Source organism: Falco cherrug, chromosome 4, assembly GCF_023634085.1.
Source record: "Falco cherrug isolate bFalChe1 chromosome 4, bFalChe1.pri, whole genome shotgun sequence".
NCBI lineage: Eukaryota > Metazoa > Chordata > Aves > Falconiformes > Falconidae > Falco > Falco cherrug.
In genome coordinates, this window is record NC_073700.1 from 43,045,786 (window position 1) to 43,068,900 (window position 23,115).

At 44.0% G+C, this 23,115-nt stretch overlaps 2 protein-coding genes across 6 annotated transcripts; one reads left to right on the forward strand and one right to left on the reverse strand.

The window, feature by feature from the left end:
- The first annotated feature begins 2,632 nt into the window (after positions 1-2,632).
- Positions 2,633-8,320, forward strand: NUBP1 (NUBP iron-sulfur cluster assembly factor 1, cytosolic). Its single transcript, XM_055709536.1, has 11 exons — positions 2,633-2,767; positions 2,844-2,945; positions 3,113-3,249; positions 3,419-3,487; positions 4,000-4,032; positions 4,734-4,824; positions 5,145-5,299; positions 6,421-6,531; positions 6,655-6,757; positions 7,493-7,576; positions 8,153-8,320. Exons 1-11 carry the CDS (start codon positions 2,734-2,736, stop codon positions 8,233-8,235), a joined length of 1,002 nt encoding a protein of 333 aa, XP_055565511.1. The 5' UTR covers positions 2,633-2,733; the 3' UTR covers positions 8,236-8,320.
- Positions 7,521-22,460, reverse strand: TVP23A (trans-golgi network vesicle protein 23 homolog A). Of its 5 annotated transcripts, none has more exons than XR_008732125.1 (8): positions 21,011-22,452; positions 20,858-20,937; positions 15,855-15,999; positions 14,837-14,926; positions 11,671-11,796; positions 9,851-9,980; positions 9,321-9,438; positions 7,521-7,944 (listed from the first exon to the last, which is right to left on the reverse strand). XR_008732125.1 is itself a non-coding variant. In XM_055709537.1 (7 exons), the coding sequence occupies exons 1-7, from the start codon at positions 21,017-21,019 to the stop codon at positions 9,380-9,382; spliced, it is 639 nt and encodes a 212-aa protein (XP_055565512.1). In that variant the 5' UTR covers positions 21,020-22,451; the 3' UTR covers positions 9,034-9,379. The 5 variants fall into 5 exon arrangements, 3 of the variants coding, with proteins under 3 accessions (XP_055565512.1, XP_055565514.1, XP_055565513.1); XR_008732124.1 differs by lacking the exon at positions 7,521-7,944 and adding an exon at positions 8,211-8,459; XM_055709537.1 differs by lacking the exon at positions 7,521-7,944 and having other exon boundaries at positions 9,034-9,438; positions 21,011-22,451.
- Between the last annotated feature and the right edge of the window lie 655 nt (positions 22,461-23,115).

Below are 23,115 nucleotides of genomic sequence, written 5' to 3' on the forward strand. Positions count from 1 at the left end.
CTTCTCCAGATATATAACTATGAAAAAAGCTCGTTAACCTTTTATCAACCTGAGGAAATAAATATACATGTATATATATGCATCACATTACAGGAATGTATGTGATACGTACATCTCAGGAAGCTAGCATGACGTTACACACCACCTAAGAAAAGTAGAGGTTATTTTAAATAAATGGTCGTTGTAAGTTCCGTTTATCTTCTTGTGACGTTTGCCATAGAGGTGTGCGTGCTGCCCGCGGGGCGGTGGGGTGCTGGCTATGGGGCGGTGGGGTGCTGAGGGGCCACACGTGGTGGGCAGGCGCGGGGCTGGCGTGCACAGCCAGGGTGAGAGTGGCGGCGTGGACGCTCCCGCACTGCACACAAGGAGCTTCCCCCTCACAATAACCGATGGAACTAATTCTCAGCAGCTGCCCAGGAGGGTAAAGTTATGCTCGAGCATGAGGGATCGCAAGGGTGCTGGCAGAGCTCGCTGCTGAGTTCAGCCTGGCACAGGCACTATAAAGCCTATTTTTTGCCCACATACCCTGCACGAAGAGCCCTTGCTGGCTCAGAGGAAGAGGGGTGCTGAGGAAGAGATTTACTTTTCCTTTTTTTTTGGCACTTTTTGTGGGGATTGTTCTGTATCAGGCACAGGAAATGATCTGTTGGCCCCAAAAGAAAATATTTGAACACATACCTCGATTTAAAACGTGGAAAGCCCTGCTGACATCAGTGAATCTAATCCATATGTTTGAAAAGAAGCACAGACCTGAAGGGCTAAAGCAGAGCCAAATTTGTCATACCAAAGGTACAGTGTCCATTTCTCATACATGTCTTACTGGCCAGTTCCACCCACCCCAGACTTTGGAATTTGCTTAAACATTTGGATCCACTTCCACACAACATTTCTTTTTCATTGGTTTCCCATAGAAGATAATTACAGAGCAGTAAGTACAGAAGTTGTACAAGTATGAAGTGGTGATGAGCATTTACCTGAGGTAAAAGTACCTGGAAAGGAAAATGAGCAATAGTCTATTTATTAATGACTGAAAAACAGAGGCTGAATTCCTCAAATAACTAAATGCATTTTAAGAATCTGTTTTGTAGGGTTTTTTTCATAGGTGGGCAGTTAGTCAGAAGTTTTTGTGGTGTCTCCCCCCACACAAGTGCTTTTCCTAATAAGCTTGTTGTTGCTGAAGTGGAGAGTGTTCATTAAAAGATAACTTTGCCGTGTTTTTCTCTCAAGAAGAAGATTTAACACCAGGATGTGCTGGTACCTTTCCAAATATTACCAGATACTCTTCTCTATATATTGTGTTTTCGAAGTCAGATTGCCTTAAAATAGCAACTTAAACACTTGAATGTTAAAATAATCAAGTATTGGGACTAATCAGTTAGAAATGGGAATACTTGAGACTCCTGACTGTGCTCAAGTCAGAAAAATACCCTTCTTACAGCACTGTCAGCCAAAGCAATAGGGGCTTTGTGAGCAGAAGTGCCGGTCCCCCCCCAGCTCTGCCGCCGCCACCCCGGCCTGCCCGTCCCTCCAGCCCGAGTTACCATCGGGGGCTTTGAAACTGGAACCGGTGGCTGTGAGTCACCGTCCCGCTGGAGCTGGTGGGCCCTGCCTGGGGCGTGAGCCACCATCCTGCGGGAAGGAGCCATGACCGAGGGACTGTTGTCTTGGGGTCACACACGTTACATGCATCTCCCGGAGCAAAACTGACAACTTCTTCAAAGGACATGAATGCATCATGTGCATTTTTCCGAAGCAAGGTGGTCTCGCTACTTAAGGGGTTATTCTGAATGCCGGAGCTTTACTCGTGGAGCAGCTGCTCAGGCGGCTCCTGCTGCGGGCGGTGGCTGTGCTGTTCTGATCGTCGCAGTGGGGTGAGCTTCGCGTACAGGCAATGGGAAAACGAAGGGAAGGTGAAAAGATGGTAAAAAGTCTTGACAAAACATTTTCCTCCTCGTAAGACTAAGTACGGTTCCCCGAGTTCCTGCTGAGTGTCGGTAAGTGTCCCAGCTGGGGACCCTCAGGGGGCCTCTTCAGGCCATCCAGGTCTGCAGTTGCGTTTTGCAGGTGCGGTCGCGAGCCGGGTGCTGCCTGTCGGCTTGTGCTGGGGGGTCGCGGGGAGCAGCCACCCGTGCCTGCCAGCTGCGCTCCCCTGCGCTCCCCGTGCCCGCCGGCTGAGCTCCCCGTGCTCACCGACCGAGGGGCCCAGGCCTCCCTCAGGCAAGGGGGGGGGGGGGGCAGCCAGCGGGCCCCGGTGGCCAGTAAGGGCCAGGTCAGTGTCACAAGCCAGTCCATACTTCCTTGGTTTGGAAGATTAATTTATTATTTCATTAATTCTTATGTATGACTGACAGCGGCCGCCTGGTTGCTCAGAGGTTGATGGGCCAAGTTAAGGCAGAACAACCCTCCATAGCAACGTCCCAACAGGTGCCCAGCCCGGCCCCATCCGACAGCGGCGGCCGGGGGCGAGGCCTCTGAGCACAACGGCGCAGGAACCTCCCGCCGGGCGGGCCCCGCAACCCCAGGACCGGGAACGGCGCCTCGGGCGGCTGCCGGTAACGCGCGTCCGCCCCGCCCCGCAGAGGCCCCGCCCCGCAGAGGCCCCGCCCCGCAGAGGCCCCGCCCCGCAGAGGCCCCGCCCCTTGACGGTAGCGGGCGTGGCCGGCGCAGACACACGCAGTCCCGCCCGCAGCCCCGCCTCTGTCCGCCCGCCGGAAGTGACGCGCAGCGGGCGCCATGGCCGAGTTAGCGGACGGGCAGCTGCCGCAGGGTGGGGAGCGCGGCCGGGCAGGGCGGGCGGGGTGGTGCCGGTGCTGCCGGTGCTCCAGCTCTCGCTGTCTTTGCAGAGTGCCCAGGGAGCAGCAGCGCGCAAGCGGGCAGGGCCGCCGCCTGCCAAGGATGCCCCAACCAGGGGATCTGCGCGGCCGGCGCCGCCGCTCCGGACCCGGGTGAGGGAGGGACACGCGCACCCCGGGGCGAGGGGCGGGAGGGACCGGCACCCCGGGGCGAGGGGCGGGAGGGACCGGCACCCCGGGGCGAGGGGCGGGAGGGACCGGCACCCCGGGGCGAGGGCCCCGGCCGGGCGGCGGCTGACGGCCGTTCCCGGTTCCCGCAGCGGAGGCGGCGGCGCTGCGGGCGCGGCTGCGGGCGGTGCGGCACGCGGTGCTGGTGCTGTCGGGCAAGGGCGGCGTGGGGAAGAGCACGTTCAGCGCGCTGCTGGCGCTCGGGCTGGCGGCGGACCAGGCCAAGCAGGTGAGTGCGCCCCGCGGGGGCAGCTGCTGCCGGGGGCCGGGCTCCAGCCCCGAGGGGCGGGGCCGCGCCGAGCCGGTGCCGGGGGGTTCGGGTGCCCGGGGTGCTCCGGCTGCCCGCGGCAGCGCTGCCCGGCCTCGGCCCCAGCGGGTGATCGTGTGTCCGTTCCTAGGTCGCGCTGCTGGACATCGATATCTGTGGGCCGTCGATCCCCAGAATGATGGGCCTGGACGGAGAGCAGGTGAGCGGATGCTCTGTCGTGGCGTCTGAAGAATTGCTGCTCGGTTTTTGTTAACGTTTTAGAGTGATGTAGATATGAAGCTTCTAAAAGGAGCAACTGCATATTGGGAAGCGTGTGTGGCGGTGGGAAGGGAGGTAAAGGCGGCGAGGTGGGGGAGGCCAGCATAATTTGGTTCCTAAAAGGGCTGGCTGCTTTCCGGCTGGCCAGTGCTGCAGACCAACGTTTGCTGCATATTGGCCACTTACGGCTGTGTAACACTTCAGTAATATCAGCGTGACACCCTTTATCAGCCCTGGAATGTTTTATATAAAGTCACAGTAAACTTCCTGCAAAAGAGTTGAACAGTTATTATTCACATATTAATGCAGATCCGGCCCTTCTGCCATTTTTAGCTCTGCTGCTCCAATAAAGCAGTACTGTACCTGTGAGCAGGATATCTATTTACCCATTTTTTACCTATTGTCATGTTTTACGTAACATGTATTGATTTCTGCTGTAACTTCAATTTTTAGGTTCATCAAAGTGGATCTGGCTGGTCTCCAGTGGTAAGTTGGTGCAACTGTTCCAGAAAGTTTGTGGGGTTTGTTTGGGTTGGGCACTGTCTTCTGCAATGAAAAACAAGTGAGGAAGGAGCAGATGGTACGTCTATTAATTCTTTTTCTAACGATGTAAATAGCCTATATAGATCAAAGTGTTAGATTTCTTTTGTTAAACATAATACTACTACATCTCTAAAACAGTATTATTATCTTAAGTATCTCTTGTTTTCCTTGTACTTCCCCACTGCGGGCAATAAATAGATGTTACATGCTGTGATTACTTTTTCGTTTATCGTGCATCTGTATAGTATGTCACCTTTTCAATGACAGACAAAAAGTATCTTACCCCAAGAAAAACCTCACTGACCTTTAGAAAATGCAGAGAAGGTTAAAAAGACAGCTCAATGCTGCGAGGGAAAGCTGCGTTTATCCTTACATGGTCTCCAGTGGTTTCATAATCCACTGTAAATGTTAGTACAACTGGATTTTTTTTCAGTCTGTGAATGTAGTTGGTGAGCGTTGAACAAAAATTATAGTTTTTAATGTCTTTTGATAAAAGAGCTGCATAAGGTTTCTTGCCTTTATGTTCTTAATGTCTTCCCTGTCCCCCAACTGCTTTTTCTATAAAATCTAGTTTTAGATTTGGTTTCTTGCTCTTTTCTTTACTGTTCTGTATGCTCTGCTGAGTTTCTCTACTTCTCTTCCAGTATGTTGAAGAAAACTTGGGTGTTATGTCAGTGGGCTTCTTGCTTAGTAGTCCCGATGATGCTGTCATCTGGAGAGGACCCAAAAAAAATGGTATGTATCAAGTGTTTTCAACATAATTTATGTACTTGAAAGACTTAGTGTCGTGAGCTTGTTTAATGAATTCATAAGATACAGGAAAAAATGAGTGATTAGTTGTTTTCTTTAGTTGAACATACTCGTTTGATGAAGTTAGGAGGTCACGTTCTGTTTGGTTTTGGTGTTTTTTTGAAGTCTCGGCAAAATAAGCTTCTCTCTACTTGACAAGTCAGAAGAATCTGCATACATAGACTATAAAAGTTGAAGTACACCCTAAAATTTGAAATATAGTGAGATTATTTTTTTTTCTTCCACATTCTTATCCTCTCTTGTAGGACTGATCAAACAATTTCTTCGTGATGTGGACTGGGGTGAAGTCGACTACCTGATAATAGACACGCCGCCAGGGACATCGGACGAACACTTGTCTATTGTGCAGTATCTCGGTGCAGCGCATGTAGCCGGCGCTGTTATAGTCACTACCCCTCAGGTATGGGAACTTAATTTGCTTTGCTTGTAGCATCATGGCAGTTGAAGCCAATCCTCTTTAGGTTTAGCCTCTATTTACTTCAGAGAAATGATGGTACAGAATCTAAGGGAGTTGACTTTTCTGTTCTGTGCGTACGGCTGGCTGCTTGTTGAGTTCGATCGGTGTCTCAGTGGAGTAGGGGATCCAAGTGAGTCACTAAACCTCTGAGCAGTTCACAATGAAAAGCTGACATGATCTGTGTGGTGACAGGAAATGCAGGATTTCACTTCTGTCTTTGAGATTAGAGTTCATGTCATTGCAAATCTGTAATTTACTCACCAGCAGCTTAATGTTCAGAAGTCAGTAAGAAGTTCAGCTTTTAAGTGAGAAAATGTGCGCCGTTTGACACCACATGAAGTAGCCTGTTACCTCTAATTGGCAACTTTATTATCTGCATTTTTAGAAGAAAAATCAGCCCCTGGAAAGCTGAAACTCAAAATATGTCAAATTCAAACATAGGTCTTAATGCCTGGTTTGGAAAGGAACAGGAGATCAAGCTAGCCAAAGACACGTAGTAGTTCCAAACAGGTGCAAGAATAAATTGTAAAGGTCATGAAGCGGTGAGGGCAATACCAGACAGGTGGTGAGGGAAGGAGAAGGGAACAGGAGAACTGAATGAGGACAGGCACAGATGTGAAAAGCCTGAGGGGACGATAAACTATCTCAAATGTAATTTGTGAAGAGGTAACAAGCGTAATCCTGGTGGTTCTTGTCCGTGCCTGCTCTACAAAGAACACCGAGGGTCTTTTCTGTAAACTGAAATGTGAAAAAGTTACATTTAAAGAACTAAAGATATGAGATTGATACAGGAGATAAAACATAAATGTGGCTGAATTTTTATACTAGTCAGGTCAGATTTCAAAACAGAACCACATTCAGTAGGCCAGCGCTGTTGTACTGTTCCGTTGTTACTCATAGCGTTGTTGCTAGAACACATGACACAGGTTTATGTTCCTGAAAGTAAGAAGAAAGCGGTGAAGATTTATTATGAACTTTATTTAAAAGAGCTCTAAGGATGTAACTTGATATGTTCAGCATCAAATCATTACAGTCAAAACAGCAGTGTTTCCTAATATTTGAAGGAAGTGTCACTTCAGGATGTCCGGAAGGAGATCAACTTCTGCCATAAAGTGAAACTGCCAATCATAGGTGTTGTGGAAAATATGAGTGGCTTTATATGTCCAAAGTGTAAGGTAAGGCTGTCTGTACATTACAGCACGTTTTGTCTTGAAACTGCCTGTATATAAAATACTGCTTCAAAAATGCCTTGCTCTCAGAACTGCAGTATATTAACTCTAATTTTGACTTTGTCCCAGAATGAATCTCAGATCTTTCCCCCAACTACGGGAGGTGCAGAGAAGATGTGCCAGAACTTAAATGTTTCCCTCCTGGGTAAAGTGCCTCTAGATCCTCAAATAGGTAAAGTACTTAAACTATATTTCACTATGTTTAAAACAAGTTTTTCCTCCTATATTTATGTTGTTACTGGGAAACCCTGACTTGGACATGGATAAATTAGAATATTAAACATTTTGTCTCTTAGGTAAACCTCCACTTTTAGAACATTTTTTTGATTCAAAAGTTACTGTAACTGCGACATAGCATGGTATGAAAAGAGGAAAGTGCCAGGATATTTGCCTTAGCCTGAAACTTAATCTTGATTAAGATTAGACTGCATCTTTTCAGATGTATAATCATAGTTAAGTACATGTCTTTCTCTTTGGTGTGAATAAAATCACGTAATATATATGATATACAATAATAAAATCATAACTACAATGAACAGTAGTATCTTGTAGATGGCTCAGCATGACAGTAGTGCTTTAATGTCTCTGTTACTAGCACTACCCAAATCCTGTTGCGGCTAGTGAGAAGGCTTGGTTCCTTGTCCATTAGCTATTACCAATTAACACTTGATTTAATGACATCAAGGAACAGGTCAGTATTTCCAAAATGATGACTGAAGATTTCTGTTAATAGTATTCCTTGTGAGCTGCAGTTGTAGTTATATTAATGACATAGGGACTTCTTAAAAGGAGTAGGTGCAAGTGGCTCCTTGGAAGGGTGTAATTGGTAGCAGGATAAAGGGTAAAACAAAGAATAGTTCATCTTTTCCCATTGCTTTGCTTTCCTGTTTTTTCCCTGTCTTTCAAGGGAAAAGTTGTGACAAAGGCCAGTCTTTCTTGTCTGAAGCACCTGACTCTCCAGCTACATCCTCTTACAGGAATATCATTCAAAGTAAGTCTGAAAATCACTGTGCAAATGGATCCTCTCAGTTCTGAGCTCCCCTGCAGCATATAAAAGTGCTAAACAGGATAATTCTGTCATGAATAATAAAAACAGTAGATGTGCACAGCCATTATGAAAGTAACAGGTGCAGATACTATGTTCGCTTCTGGGCATCAGTTATGACAGGCTTTAAAGCAGTAACGAACCTCTTCAGTAACGAGCTTCAATGTTTGGCTTCTGTCATTCCTTCTCAGAAAAGGTGTGTCTGTACTTGCTGTCACAGAAGGATCTGAGGTTCGGAAGTCAGCCTGTTGAGGGGGCTCGCCATAGCGGAGTGTGGTGCACTTGGCTGGTATTTCCTCCAGTTCTAATGGTCACTGCACAAAAAAACGTACAGACCTACCTAAGGAGCTGGTGATGTGCAGTTTGAAAATACCAGCAGCTGGGAAATTCCTAAAGCCGTTTCACTGTGATAGAGGCCCAGCTTGTGGTACTTGTGCCGATAAGGAGCAGAGTGGTGCAGCAATAAGTAACTCCTGGCATGCACCTAAAATACTGACATTAACTTTTCCCTGTCTTTTGTAGGAATTCAGGAATACTGTGATCAACGCAATTTTCAAGAAGAGAAGATAATATATGAACGGAATAAAAATGTAGTTCATGTTTAATTACAGAAAAGTAACTTATGTCTTGATTTAATGGAAGGAATGTATTTTTTTTGTATATTGCAAATAAATCCTTAATATAAATGTTCTCGCCTTGGTTTTTTTCCATAGTTTAAGATTCTTGTAGTTCACGGGTAGTCTCAAGGCTTGCTAGAAAGCTGTAAAACTGAGTCTTCAGCTGTAGTAGAGGCGCAGTCTGCATCTGGTGTCGTGGTGGTACCAGTAACCTGAATACGAACTTAGTGTTTGAAGACGTGCGTATACAAGGTTTTATTTAGGAAGTTGAATATAAAATACATTTTGCTGACATCAGGGCTTGCTATCTGGTGTTTCTGCTATGCACGCATAGTGGGCTTTACCCTGCCTTCTGCGCTAGGATGAATTGTAATGCCCGCTCTCTCTCACTGAATAACATCATTTAAGTATCTTTCCTTTCAGTGGAAAAGATTATATTTAGAGTGAAGTTCAGTGTAGTACTGTCTCCTATTTTTATAAATTGGCATCAGTTTTAAAATAAAAACCTACAGGATTTTAGGCAAGTTAATTGTAGTACAAGTACAATATTTATTACTGGTATCGGAATAAGATTTACATATTATAACTGTTTATACATAACTGTCTGCTTCACACAGGTACTGTGTGAACTTTCTACGTGACTTCTGCTCTTCTACTTGACCCTAATCCTGAACACTAAAAAGTAAATATTCAGTGTCTCTGATAACTAAGAGGTCCTTTGTAACTGTAATTCCTCTTTTTATTGAGGAATCAAAGCTTTGAGAAATCAGTATTGTGTACAAGAAGGAAAGGCAGTTTGATTTTTATTGTAGTTCCAGAGTTAGACAAACGAGCGGCATCTTTTCTAATTCTTGGTTAAGATAATCCAACGGTTTCAGGTTAGCTGACAGATACTTTTTTTTTCTTAAAGAAGTGTGCTCTGTATGAACCGTAAGCATTGTTTTTGTGCCTACACAAACTGCTTGTTGGTTAAACTTTTAGGTAACAAAGGCTCGAAACCTTTCAGAATCTAAAGACTCAAATGACATAAAATGCTTATTATTTCATGTGTGTTTCTAGAACAGCTTAAATACCTTCAGCTTTCACAAATGAGTATTTTTACTGCTCATCCTTTTAGTTCTTAGTGATTTGATTATCTAGTGCCTGTTTTCCCGTATTCTTCAGTGCAGTCTTCTGAAATTCTCGTCTGTCCTGTAGAACAAATACAGGACGTGTGGGTGTTGGCACAACCTCGTCCACAGGAATCCGGTATGAAAGGTGGAGGAGAGCTTGGCGGGAGCCCAGCAGCACCTGGGGGTGGGGGTGGCTCGCCCAGCTGTGCCGGCACAGAGGCGCTGCGGTACCTCGGCAGGCAGCCCCCGAGGAGCTCTCTGGGGGACATCCTTCACGGGGCGGGAAAGCTCGGTTGTCCGAACCCAGAGCAGTGTGACACGGGGCACGGCCCCCAGTGAGTTCTGCAGGAGGCATGCTGGAAAGTCAGGGTGGCCCTGCCAGGAGTCCCCTAGGGACCTGCGAGCCGGAACACACCGACACCAACAGCGTGAGGCAGGTCAGTACACGGTAGCATCATGGGCTACAGCTGACAGACCAACTCGGTACTTACTCTTGGGAACATCTGCTGTGACAAAAAGCCTTGAGGTTCCTCTGCTCGTGCTTTTCTGTCCCCCTAATTTGCAGTGGATGTAGCCATATAAATTAGCAGTCTGAAGGGAGATCCCAGCTATCACCAGAGCCTATGAACAAACAAACGTTCAGCTGGGACAAATGTGCTGCTATATGAAGACTGTACATGTAGAATATATATATATATGCAAATGCATGTATATGTGTATACACACTATTTAGATATAAATACATGCTATTAAGAGGAGGCTGTTCCTTCCACAAATAAATGACCTTCACAGAGATCCAATCATGTCAAACTTAAACACAATCATTCCTTTCTAGGAAATGCCTCTCTATCAAAACACCAGTACAAACTTTTTTTGTCATTGTGTATCTTGAAAAACTTCATTGCTCTCCTAAAAGCACTTACCCAAAAAGGGTCCCGTTCAACTGATTCTATAATCTTTTCACTTTTTTTTTTAAGCCCAATTTGTATCTAAAAGTTGCACATCATCCAGATAAATACCAAACCTGCAGGCTTGTTTAGCTGACAGATGCCTTATTATATACACATAAGATCCTTGAGAAACTTAGGGATTTACAAAGCGCATCAATGGATATAAATCATATCTAGCATTAACAGGCAGTGACAACAACTAGCTTCTTTCATAGTACTATAGGCTTAGCAGCAGGCAGAACCCACCTGATTGACTAATGAAATAACTTCTAAAAAACGTTTCTCTGCGCCTCAGATACAGTTTCCTGGAAGCTACTGTATTGACTTTTACAAGCATCTGAGCAACCTGCCTCCAGTGCTAGTTAGGGTCCTTCTCTAACCAGCTCTTAGCTTAGCACATGATCTCTGGTTTTCAAAAATAAAGGTGGAGCTGTGGAGAAAGACAGCTGGTTTAAATTTAAATACTGCTTGTTAAGCTATGCTATTTTGCAAATCATGAACTGCTTTCTAGTGGCCAATTGAATCATACCCATGAATTAATTTTCTGTTTCATTTAATACTGAAATGTAATCTTGACTTACTGGTTATGTAGCTACGCGTGTTCAAGACACTTCTTATCTTTTCAAAGTGAATTAAGACATTGTACTTAGCATGGCTAAGAACTTGACAAAATGAATTCTGTGGTGATTATCCAAGCACTTAATGTTTACAGGGGAGAACATGAAGATTTCATAGACAAAAATATCTTAACATAATGCAATATATAGGTAAGTTTCCTCTTATATTTAGAAACATTTGTAATTTTTTCTGGGTTTTTTTTTTTTTTTTTGGTAGAGTAGGTGGCTTAGAGTAGGTGGCTTATAAATACAGTAATTATACATACTTAGAGCTCAATTTATCAAGGTTTTAAGCTTTATGATACTGGTTCTTTCAAAAGGTTTCTAGAATCCTTACTTTTAAGAGCAAGTAACATTCAAGTTCTAAGGAGATGTGAAAACCTGAAAACTAGCACCACTGCTTCGTTTTTTTGTCCTCTCCTATCGGTTTCCTTTGATTGAAGTAAGTCGGGGAAAAGTAAGTCGCTACAGTTAAAAAGAAGCCTGTAATTTTGCCAAACACTTACGGTTCTCAAGTCAGATGCAGGAGTTGACATCCAATAATCTAGTAGAAGTGGGGCTAAAAATTACTCATCTGTTCCTGAATGCAGAGCAGAAAACTCCTTGTGATTTCTTGAAGCTGTTAGTGGAATTTTTGTAGATGGAAGATTTGGTTCAGAGACTGTTGCAAAACTAACATATCTGGGTTTCCCCGCTACCAGCAGTGTCTGTCAGCCGTAGGTCTTTCAGTACCCCCTGACTTACCAGCCATTTCAGCTTCAAGGAGAACAAAGTGCTAAAGAAAAACACTGTCCAGATAACTGGACAGATGATGAGACCAAGCCAAAATATTCGAGCTTCAGCTTCAGTTGAGGCAGCTGTTGTAGGTGCCTAGAAGGAAAATTATTGAAACTGTTAGTCACAACAACAAAATCCACAATATATAACAAATCAGCAGAGGAGGAAGAATGGATAAAGTTAATTCTTTACCTAAATTTCACTTATTACATGCATAGAAGGAAGACTGAATAAGAAGAGAAGTAGCTGATGCCAAGTTTTCTGCCTGCTGCCCTACCATACATGACAACACTTTCTTTTCAAAATGTTCTGGTCTCTGGTCTCATTTAAATGCGATAATTACTTCTTCTGTCAATGATAGCTCCCACTAACACTACAAATGTAGTAGTATTTTAAAGTCAAAGTTCCATTACACTGAAAATTTCAGAAATACCAAGTTAACTTTGACATTAGATCCAAATTTTACCAAGGCTTCAGAGAAGCATGAAACAAGAGAGAGTGTTACAAGCAGAACTACAGTGTGAGTACTTCACTGCCTATAGTGTAGCTTTGTCACATGTGCCCCGTTCACACATCAAAAGCTTGGGTGAATAAAGTAAGTCCAGTATCAGAAAAGCTACAGCATCTAATGTGGAAATTGCAATGAGCTGGTGGAAATGCTAACAAGCAAACTTGAGATGTCCTCCATAGGATTTATTAGTTAGTTCAGACAATGGAATTCTCGTAACAGTGCCCAATTCCATACATTTTCCTAAAAGCACACAGTATCCTGGCTCAACTTAAATCTTGTGCAAAGCTTAGTTTTTATTATGTAAAAAAATACTTCAACAAAGTCCACTGATATTCCACAAATTCAGAACTGTGGCTTTGAAAATGCCTCTTCTGTAATGCTAGTGTTGGACACGGCAGTGACTGCTGGCAGCTCTCTGTAGAGGCGCGCAGTGTTGCGTGTTCTTCAGGGAAGGGAAACAAGCCTGGAAGCAGGCTGCAACAGCCCTGGTTGCAGATTTCTTCGGGTCAGCACAACTCATGTGTCTTTATCTCCACTGAAAGGGTCATTGTTAACTCCTAACACTTAAAAGAAACTAAAGGAAGATAATTATTCAGAAGGTTCTGGTCTCCCAGGAAAGATCAGAATTCCAAATCTCACTCCAAACTTCAGACCACTCAGATACCACTAGTGCTAACTTCTGAAATACAACCCTCACAACTAGGAAAGAAAACCATGTGGGCTCTTCCACTCTGAAAACTGAAAAGCCTTTTAGTTTATCTTCAGTATCTTGAATTCTCCAATATAAAGATAATATTCATCCCTCCATCATAAGGCAGACAATGGCATCCACCTTGTAAATACAGTTGTTAGCCTATCTTGCCTAAGAAAACCCCAAAAGATACAATAATTATGAAAAGTCTTCAATTTTTTTATGTACCCTCTAAACCAGTAATGTTGCAGAGGTCCACAAAATGTTTTGGGCCTTCATAGTTACAGAATAAGAGCTGTTCTGAGTCAATAAAAGGGTTTAATCACCTGAATACTGAATTACTGGCAAATTACCCAACAGTGACATTGCATTAGCAACAACTGAGAACACCTGAGAACTCTGCACCTAAAAGGCCTAGTTAACTTGATAAGCAAGATTACAAAAGGCTGCAGTTGGCTCAAGGAGAGTAGAAGGGGGTTGTGATGTTTGGAAAGTAAATGTAAGAATTACTTTTCATCCAGCAAGCCATCGATGAAGACAGGGTTTCAGGGGTAAACCTCTGTTGCATCAGCAGCACGCCAGGAAGCAGCTACTTATTTTTGGTGAATGACTTGGAATATTTCTAAGAGATTTACCTGTAAAGTAAGAAATCTTAAAAAGTTGCCAGAGGACTAGCAAAGGAGGTGAGGAATGCCTGACTCTGGAGAGTAAGAGAATTGCATGTGTTCTAGGACCTTGTCATGACAAAGCAGTTCTTGTGGCTAAGCCGTGACAAAAAATACAATCCACTCTAGTTATATGTTTCTTCCTGCGGTATTATTATTGTCACACTAATCAAGCTATTGTTTGCCAGATATTTTGGAAGGTTTTAGCCCATACAGATAAGTTGACTTTGTACTTCCAGGCTAGAATTAACAAACTGTAATAGGTGACCTAGGCTTGCTTATCCCAGAATAATTTGGGGGTCAGAAGGTCGCTTTCTGAGTGCCATTGCTTTTAAGTGCTAAGAAAGGTCTTGCTGTCTTGACTTGACCGAACTAAGAAACCCTGAAGGTTGTCTAGTTTATTTGCTTTCATGCAGGATAGCATATATTCTCTTTTTAGGTTTCACTTAAGTTACAGGAAGAACATTAATGTCTGACACCCTCTCCATGGTGTGCAGCCCCATGCAGCTGGCCGCGTTCCTGCTTGGCTGCTTCCCCCAGGCAAGCAGCTGCAGCGCTGCTAGAGGCACTCCAGGCCTGCACGTGCAGTATTTTACTGGGCACAGCACCCTGGACGGGCTTGAAAGGAGTGTCCTAGCAGTAGACCTTGAAGTGCTTTTCTGCCAGGCTCTTGCCTGATTGGGGCTGTGCAGAGAATGTCAGCATGTGAAAGCAAAAACCTGAGGTCTTAACCCTGGTAGAGATGCCAAGTGCTGGTTTATAGCTTTGTTGCTCAGGGTGTTTGGTGGAGCTCTAGCAGTGTCAGAATACTCTGTGATCTGGGTTCCATTCCCCACCAGATTCCATGAGCATGAATAAAACATTATTTTCAAAATACTGAATTTTAACTATTCAGCATTGCTTTCAACATAGGTCTTTCCTGAAGAGGGTTCTGTGTTGGGCTTAACTATGGGAAGGTGTGTTTACAACAAGACGTTCTCACTACAAAATAAGATAGAACTACCAGAAATGTTTAATACCGGTAGTACAGTGCTATGAATATTTATGCGGCCGATGTACATGATGACAATGTTGCAAGACCACTATTGTCCTGAATGCTTCCAGCAGGTGACAATCCAGTGCACTTGCAAAGGAATAATACCTTATCTTCCACAGAAGCTGGATAAAAAGTAACTGTTACAAAGGTGCTCTGTTTGTTACTTTACTTGACTTAGTATCAGCTTTATAAGATTTCCTCTGGATTCCATGCTTTTTTAACATACTTACCCTTTTTGCTTCAAACACCCAGTGGCTTTTCCCATCTTCATCTATCTGGTTCCACCAACGCAAACCAACCAAGAGCCTTCCTGTCACATTCTAGTGACAAAAACAATTTGCAGTAATCAGCAGCATAATTCACTTGTCAGATTAACATTTTTAAAAAAAGACAAGCATGCCTGAAAATCATATTTTGTATCAAATACTAAAATTAGTTCTAAAATCTGTGCCAGCTTGAGCACAATAGTCATTAAGGATGAATGAGTTACCACAAATTGAGAGGCCTATTCTCTTCTAAGACCATAATTAACACAATAACATTGACTTAGGTAAGAAATTATAGGATGTATCTCTTCTAAGTCAGTTGGTTGAAGAAGCCCCCAATAAACAAATTTTCTCAGTAACGGAGGAGAACTGTGAACAAAAGCACACTGACAAAATGGAGGATTAATTGTAAGCAAGCAAGCTGTGTGGAATCAAACAAATTAAGAAAATATCTCTGCACCTGGATGAATACTAGAAGCTTTCAGTATATTGGAGATGCATCAGTGCTTCACTTCTACAAATCAAAAGCCTTGTTCCACATGTGAAGCCCCTGGGATTCTGGGCTGGCCTGACCCACCTGCCCGTGTGTGATTAGGGTACCAGTGCCATAGCTGGGCTCCCTTCTGCAGCTCCTGCCTGCTGGGTCTGGGCACAGTGCTGCAGCTTGGACATCCTTTGGCGTCCATTGCTGAAAGCTGGGATTAATTTTTTTTTTTTTTTTATAAGAGGGGAGGCATACAAATCAGTCCTACCTATGGCAAGGCAATTTTCTCACTGTATTAGTAGCTCACATCAGCCATAGAGAACATGGTGATAAGCAGTAACTAAGGTATTTACATACCTTAGTTAAAATGGGCTAGACGTTTAATAAATCAACAGATCACAATGTCTTTGTCACTTTTGTCAGTATATGTATTCGCTTTTTTTATTTAATGGCACACAAAATACTTTCAAAGGTAATTACTATTCAGGGTCATCTTACCTTAACTGACCAAAAGTCAAAGGATAGAAGGAGGAGAATAGTGACAAAACAGGCAACAAAGCTGTTGCTGAACCAGTCACAGAACAAGTAGGTAATAATAGCACTCACTCGGAAAAACAAGTGGAAAAAGGTGGCCAGTGGGTGCCTAGAAAGAAAAACACAGAGCACTTAGAAAGTTGTGGGACACGAAGAGATGTTACAGTATTTGTTAACAAAGTAGTATAACACAACTCTTTCTAGTTTGTAATATTATTTTGGTTTGTCGTTGCTATTATTTCATACGTTGATGTATTATCTTCCTTATCAAAACAGTATTTCCAATAACCAACCTTCAGGCATCCCTGCTCATGACGGGAGGTGGGGTGGGGTGGTGGAACTAGATGATCTTTAAGATCCCTTCCAACCCAGACCATTCTGTGATTTGATCTAAAGTTAAAAGATGGAATGTTCTGTTCATAGCAAAACTTCCTCAAAAACAGAACAAAATCTAGTCCTCCACCAGTTTGTTTGGTACTGCATGAAATAATTTAGTGGTTGTGTTCAACACTACCCTGAAATCCTCATTTCATGAAATAAATCAGCACTGCAAAGTACAAAAGAATAGAGACAGATCTTATGCCTTTCAGACCTGTTTTGAAAACAAGAACAGGAATTCTGAAACTAAAAAAAATAGAAATATAACAGTTTGGTACAAGACAAAATTAACTTTCATATGTAATGTGTGAAACAGAGGGACTACAATTTGGGGACTGAACAGTTCTTTCACTAGATATTTCTGCTATGCTCACCAAACAAAATTTTGTTTGTAACAAAAGAAAGGGGAATTTCAGTGGAAGAAATAACTATATGGCACAGAATATTAGCCAGTACAGTAAGACAGGCAGTTTGGAGAATGCTGTAATGAGCACAGTACAATTTTCAGGGTAATATGCCAAGTACAAAAACTTATTCTGTACAGTTGTGTTTGTGTCAATTAGTTTAAAGCAGGGGTCCTCAAACTATGGCCCGTGGGCCGGATACGGCCCCCCCAGGTTCCTCAATCTGGCCCCTGGTATTTACAGACCGCCCCGCCGGGGGTTGGGGGGGGAAACCGAGCAGCCGCAGATGGCCTCCTGCCACTTCATCCACACGCCGGCCCCCTGTTTAAAAAGTTTGAGGACCCCTGGTTTAAAGTGACAATTAACTAGAGGCTATTGCTTTTAAGTAACTTCTTCCCTTGAGACTGAATGAATATACCTTGTTTTCTGAATAGGATTTTTATTTTAAATTGGTGATTGTCTCATTAAGCTTTTCTACCTCTGCCAACAATTAGCAGTAGTATGGCCTAGGTCATAATTAACTATTCAACTATTAAATTTGTTATTCTACTATTGTGTATAATAAAATGATACTGATAACATATACACAAGTATAATTGCTTATTATAAACAAATTATTGTTAGATTTAAAACACAATAATGTTCATTTTTTTAATTGTATTCTACAGCTGTGTAACTGTTCTAGTAATTATCTATTCTATAATGGTGATGTTGTCCTTGTGGTACTACACACATGTAACTGCAGAAGCAAGAATGACGCACAGCTGCAGTTTATATTTACTCTTGATCATGCCCATGCTAACCTCAAACTTTCCAAAAACTTCTTCTGACTTAAAACTAAACATGTGACATTTTAAGCAGAAGGAGCTTTTTCTGCCATAAGCAGATGGGTGGGTGGGCAGGTGGAGCAGAGTGTCTTGCTACTTCAAGTCTCAATCTTGTTCAAGAAGATGTCAGAGTTCATTGCGTAAGTGGTATCTTGTGTCAATACAAGCTATTCATAGATCACAGCCCTAAAGCATATCACGGTGGACTGAGCTTTTATAATTGTATCAGTGCTTCAAATGTGAAAGCAACTTTGGAGAAGCAGTGTTTCATTTTGGAAGTCAGATGATGAATTACTGTTTAGATGCTGAATCTGTTCCAACATTCAGTTTTGAAGGGTGTTTGCTAAAAAACAATACATTAGCAAAAGGCTCACATTTATTACAGTGCTAAAGACTTTATTGATGCTACAGAATATCAGCCCTCTCACAAGGAGGCTAGCCAGGCCAAAAACACAGGCTTGCAGGTTCTTGTCCTAGGGGAAGCATATGGAGATATATCAAAATCTGCACCTATTTCTCTGGACAACTCTCTGCATCTCAGAAAATGTCCACCTATTTATGCTTTAAAAACAAAAGCCAAAACAGAATCCAGTAAATAAATTGTTCAATTCCTCACTTGGCTGTGAATTAAGAAAACACTTTTGTTCTGTCATCAGATGAAACTTAAAGTTCCTATCATATACAAACAGAATTTTAAATAAGGACATAATCCCAGATAGATAAAATTGTCTTCTGCAACCTGAAGCTAAACAGTCTGCATCCGTCTTGAAACAAAACCCTTTACATCTTTTTTTTTAAGTGAATGCATTTATATTTAATTCCATTGTAGTTTATAAAATTTTTTAAAAGCCAATTTCCAGAAATATGATGGCATTAAGAAATCTGTATATAAACTAACATCTTTTGTACTAATGGAAGACTATAGACCAGGGGTCCTCAAACTATGGCCTGCAGGCCAGATACGGCCTCCCAGGGTCCTCAATCCGGCCCCCGGTATTTACAGAACCCCCCTGCCCCGCGCCACCCCCCCCCCCCCCGGGGGTTGGGGGGGAAACCGAGCAGCCGCAGATGACCTCCTGCCACTTCATCTGCGCGCCGGCCCCCTGTTTAAGAAGTTTGAGGACCCTTGCTATAGACTTTAAAACATGGTAACTTTTTTCCGTGCATTCAAGTCCCGTAAAGGATAAGGGTGACTAAAACTCTGCACTGGTTCTCCTTGGCATACATTTGCTGCTGAAAGTGTAGCAAGCCACTCGCTTGGACTTTTAGTTATTCTGTTGCATCTAAACATCTATACAGTGTAGCACTGGAGCTGTGGGGCTAAATGATTACTGTTTGTGTTGTTACAATAACCTCCATTCATTTTGCAAGCATGATGCCTGCTAGGATAGGAATAAGCTGTTACCCGTGTTAAGGAATCAAATTGGGTGAACCCTAAGGTATTCCACTGAACCACAGGAGAATCATTCCCAGTACCTGCTCAGAAGCACCACGGCGGCACTCTACATGCTGCTTTTTATACCTCTGTCTGGTACTTCAAATACTTCTAGGCAAATTTTGAACAAACAGGCTCTCTGGCTTAATCATTTTGTGTTACTTGCTGATTTGAAAAAGAAATGATTGTGTGCTCCTAACTGTTCCAGATCAAATGTTCTGGTACCACAATGAACTATAAAGATGGTGCAAGTTATCTTTTTCCTAATCTTATGAAAATAGCCACTAACTAAATCACTATCCACATACCTTTTGTTCTTAAGGAGCACTTGCATGTATCTTGGAGAATTGCAAATGCACAACTTATCATAGCTTATGCAAATTCTAACCAAGTTCAAGATAGGTGAAATTGAGATAAAAATTAAGGATGATTGAAAGGTATTGTCATAGCCTCTAATAAGACGACAAAAATTTGCAGCATGTGGGTGTGTTCCAGGCATGTTTGTACAAGATTATTCACAAATACAAAACCAAACTTCTGTGTGAGCTATGTAAGGAGTTTCATTTCTGTATTCTATAGCAGAAGACTTTTCAGTATGAAATTATCTTTTAGTATTGTCACAATGAGGGCAAGAAAGAAGAGCAGTCTCTAATGAAGTAAGTATCTACAGTGGACTAATTAATAGTATCATTTACCTGTCTATATTATTGGGTAGTGTGAACCAGTAGGAACAGATCTCCAGAGTAAAGTAACTGGTGGTGTGAGACTCCTACAAACATTTCAGAGTGGTTTCACTTCATGCTAATTCCAGTCTGGTCCCACAGAATGAATCTGTGGTTCATGTGCTCAAGACACACTCCTAAGCTGTATTTCTCTGTTTAGTTTAATCCTTTAGGCTATATTCTCCAAGACTGCACCAAAATATAAGCCTTCATTTAAAATGTGTGCTGCTGCTAAAGCACAGAAACACAGCAACTCCAGGAATGTTAATCTTGTGTCAAGGCTGACTCATCATGTAGTTGCAAATTCTGATGCACTAGAAGGGCAGAAATGCTTCACCAGATGCTTGTAAAACAGAGTAATTGTATTGTAAAGCTACACTATTTCTTGCTTGTGCATCTCGGGTAACATTTGTATTAGGTTTAACATGTAATTTTTCTTTGTTTACACCTACAGGAAAAATTAACATCCTAATGGACCAGAGTAAACTAGGGCAAGGTGGAAGGGCAGAAAGCAATATAAATCAAAGCTGATTATATATATTATTGATGAGTGCATGCTTATGTATAATTCCTTTTGACATAAAACTTTTCTTTTGACAGCCTCTGACTGCCTTCAGAAGGCACTGATGGAATGACAACTCTGTCCCCTAGGCCCTCTGTGCAGGCAGAGATGCAGAGCGACACCTCTGGGAACGTAAAAGGATAAGGAATACTATATTCTGCATGACAGCACATCCCATGGTAGGAAGGCATGACAGTTGTGCTGCAAGTAGCTTACTGTATCCCTCCAGCCACATATGCAACACTGTGCCGGAGCACTCTGCTGCTCAACTTTTGCTGAAGGTGAGAGAGTGTGTGTGGTACATTGGCTCTGGGTGTGCGGTATGCCAGTCTCCAGCGGCAGCCGTGGCTGTGGGTGTGCAATATGCCCATTTCCATCAGCAGGCCGCTGCCAGCCCGCACAGCCGGGTCACAGCAGCGGTGCAGCCGGCCAGGCCACGGCCTCACCTGCTCCAGCCCGAGCGGGAGGAGGGTCCCTGGCCTTCCCGGGCCGCCTGCCCCAGCGCTTGACCACCCTCCCTGTAAACAACGGTAATTCAGTATCTAAATGGAGTTCCCTGTATTCAGCGCGTCGGTGCAGCAGGGGCTGCCGAGGCCCGGTTACCTCAGGCTGAGGCCGCTCCGCTCCCCGCGCCCTTACCTGATCCTGGCTTTCCGCAGCGCCAGCTCCTCCTCGCTCCCGAAGTCGAGGGACACATCCTCGGTGTCGTCCACCAGCGCCTGCGGCGGGGAGCCTGTCAGCGGGGAGGGACCGCGGAGCCCCGCCGCCCCGCACCCCGCCCGCTGCCGGTACCTGCTTCATCCTCCGGTCCCGAGCGCGGTTGCCAGGCGCGGCCGCTGCCAGGGCCCGGGAGGTGTTTCAGGGAAAAGGGTCCGGGCTGCCGCCGGCGCTGCCCTGCCCGGCCCGGCCAGGGCGCGGGGCTCCCCTCGCCGGGGCTGGCGAGCCCAGTCGCAGCGCAGCTGTCGGCGCCCCTGCCCCGCCTGGCCGGGCTGTGCACTGCCGCGGGCTCCGGCCGGGGCCGCCCTCAGCCGGCTGAGGGGTCGGTGCTGCCGGGGCCTCTGCCTGCTCCCCGGGCCGGGGCCGGACTGCGGGGGCCTTGTGCTGAACGGGGTCCCCGCAGGGAAAAGTAACGGCGAAGGTGAATGTACCCGTACAGATACGATGGGCACCTGCGCGTCCGCCTCGAGGCCCAGCCGATGGGCGCAGCCGCCTCCCTGCCGCTGCTGGGCCGAGCGCGGCTCCCCCCGGCCTGGCAGTGGTGGGCCTCGGCCCCCTGTCGCGATACAGCTTTTGTCAGGGCCGAGCCCGGCTCCCCCCGGCCTGGCAGTGGTGGGCCTTGTTCCCCTGTCACGATACAGCTTTTGTCAGGGCCGAGTCCGGCTCTCCCCAGCTTGGCAGTTTGTTCCTCCTGTCACGATACAGCTTTTGAGGGACAGTCCATTGTGACTGGAGTACTGTGTACTACTAGTGTAGCGTAGGTAGCTCAGCCCTTTAGTTAAAGATTTCTCCTGCTTTCATTGAAATTGCAGGTGGATTACGCAGCAGAGTTAAAGCTGTAGGAAAGTGAAACCAGGCGACCGATCTTCAGGATATGGGTAAGGATAGTCCAGTCAGCGGCATTTGAAGCGGAGGCTCAAGGAAGAGCTGTAAATGACATTCATAGATCGGACTAGCCACTAGCATTAAATAAGCCTGCAAGAATAATAACTTCCTAGTCTCTTCTAAAACGTCTAACTAAACCAGAAGATACCTGTTGAGTAAGTACAAAAGTTACTGAGGTGAGCATTTCAAAACCAAAACCAAAAGTAGCTTTGTGCAAGACCTGTTATTAGAGCAAGACAATGCCTAATGCATCAGGACAACTGGCAGAGCTGTTCTTAGTAGGATTTGTAATTGTAGGGAAGGAAAGGTGTATTTTATGACTAATAATGTTAATATTGTGGTAGTCAGATTTTGGCCTTGGTAGCGTTAAAACAATTTTGTGGTGTCAGTAAGTACAATAGAGTTGCACTAAAAAACTGGATAGCCAGTCTGTAATTTGGTGGGATGTTTCATGATAGCCTACAATATTAAAATATTTAAGTAAGCTTTCACTCCCAAAGAAGATATAAACTCTGAGAGCTACCATGAGATACAATGATTAAATATTTGTCATACCTGAAGCTGACCTGTACTTCATTTACTGTATCAATATGCACTTCTACTTATGAGCAATATATTAACGATAAATCGGAACCAGCTTCAGAATCAGAAGCAGTTCCTGGAACTGCACTGACAGAAGCATTAAGCAGTGGAGGGAGCTCTCACATTTTCTGGACTGCCAGATTCATCCAGCTACTATATCAGTTCTTCTTTCACCTCTCAGCACACTGCTGCCAGCAAGTCTGATGGTTAGAATATAGTTATTCTGTTATGTTGCTGTATTGTCTGAACTGTTGGATTTTTTGTTCTAAGGAACCAGAAAATAACAGTGTACTATATTCCTTATCAGATAAAACTGCTCGCTTCTGTGGGACAGGTGACAATTAGCCTGTCACATTAGGTACCTGATGTACTACTCTGGTGCTCCTAACTGATTTCATTAGAGATGCAATGATACAAAAAAAAAACAAAAACCAAAAAAAACCCAAAAAACAAACAAACAAAAAAACCCAAACAAAAAAAAACCCCAACAACAAACCCAAACAAACAAACCCCACCCCCCCCCGAACCTGTGTTTTGATTATTTTATCTGTTATTTTAAAACAGATAAATGTTTCCTCAATTTTCCCTCCTTTCAGGGCTTGTCTCCACTTATTCAATGTAGGGATTATCTGTTTTCCTAACAAACTCTATATAATCCCACAGAAGACTGTTACTATACCATGCAAATTGTTTTAGTAACATTGTCTAAAAAG

Excerpts from the sequence above, each read along its gene's own strand:
- TVP23A (XM_055709537.1), bottom strand. Across the intron at positions 14,927-15,854 it reads TTGACTTTTGGTCAGTTAAG|AATGTGACAGGAAGGCTCTT; the intron begins GTAAGATGACCC and ends TTTTGTCACTAG. Across the intron at positions 9,439-9,850 it reads CACAGCAGATGTTCCCAAGA|GACAGACGAGAATTTCAGAA; the intron begins GTAAGTACCGAG and ends TTTGTTCTACAG.
- NUBP1 (XM_055709536.1), top strand. The coding sequence starts at position 2,734 with ATGGCCGAGTTAGCGGACGGGCAGCTGCCGCAGG. Across the intron at positions 4,033-4,733 it reads GATCTGGCTGGTCTCCAGTG|TATGTTGAAGAAAACTTGGG; the intron begins GTAAGTTGGTGC and ends CTTCTCTTCCAG. Across the intron at positions 4,825-5,144 it reads GAGAGGACCCAAAAAAAATG|GACTGATCAAACAATTTCTT; the intron begins GTATGTATCAAG and ends CCTCTCTTGTAG.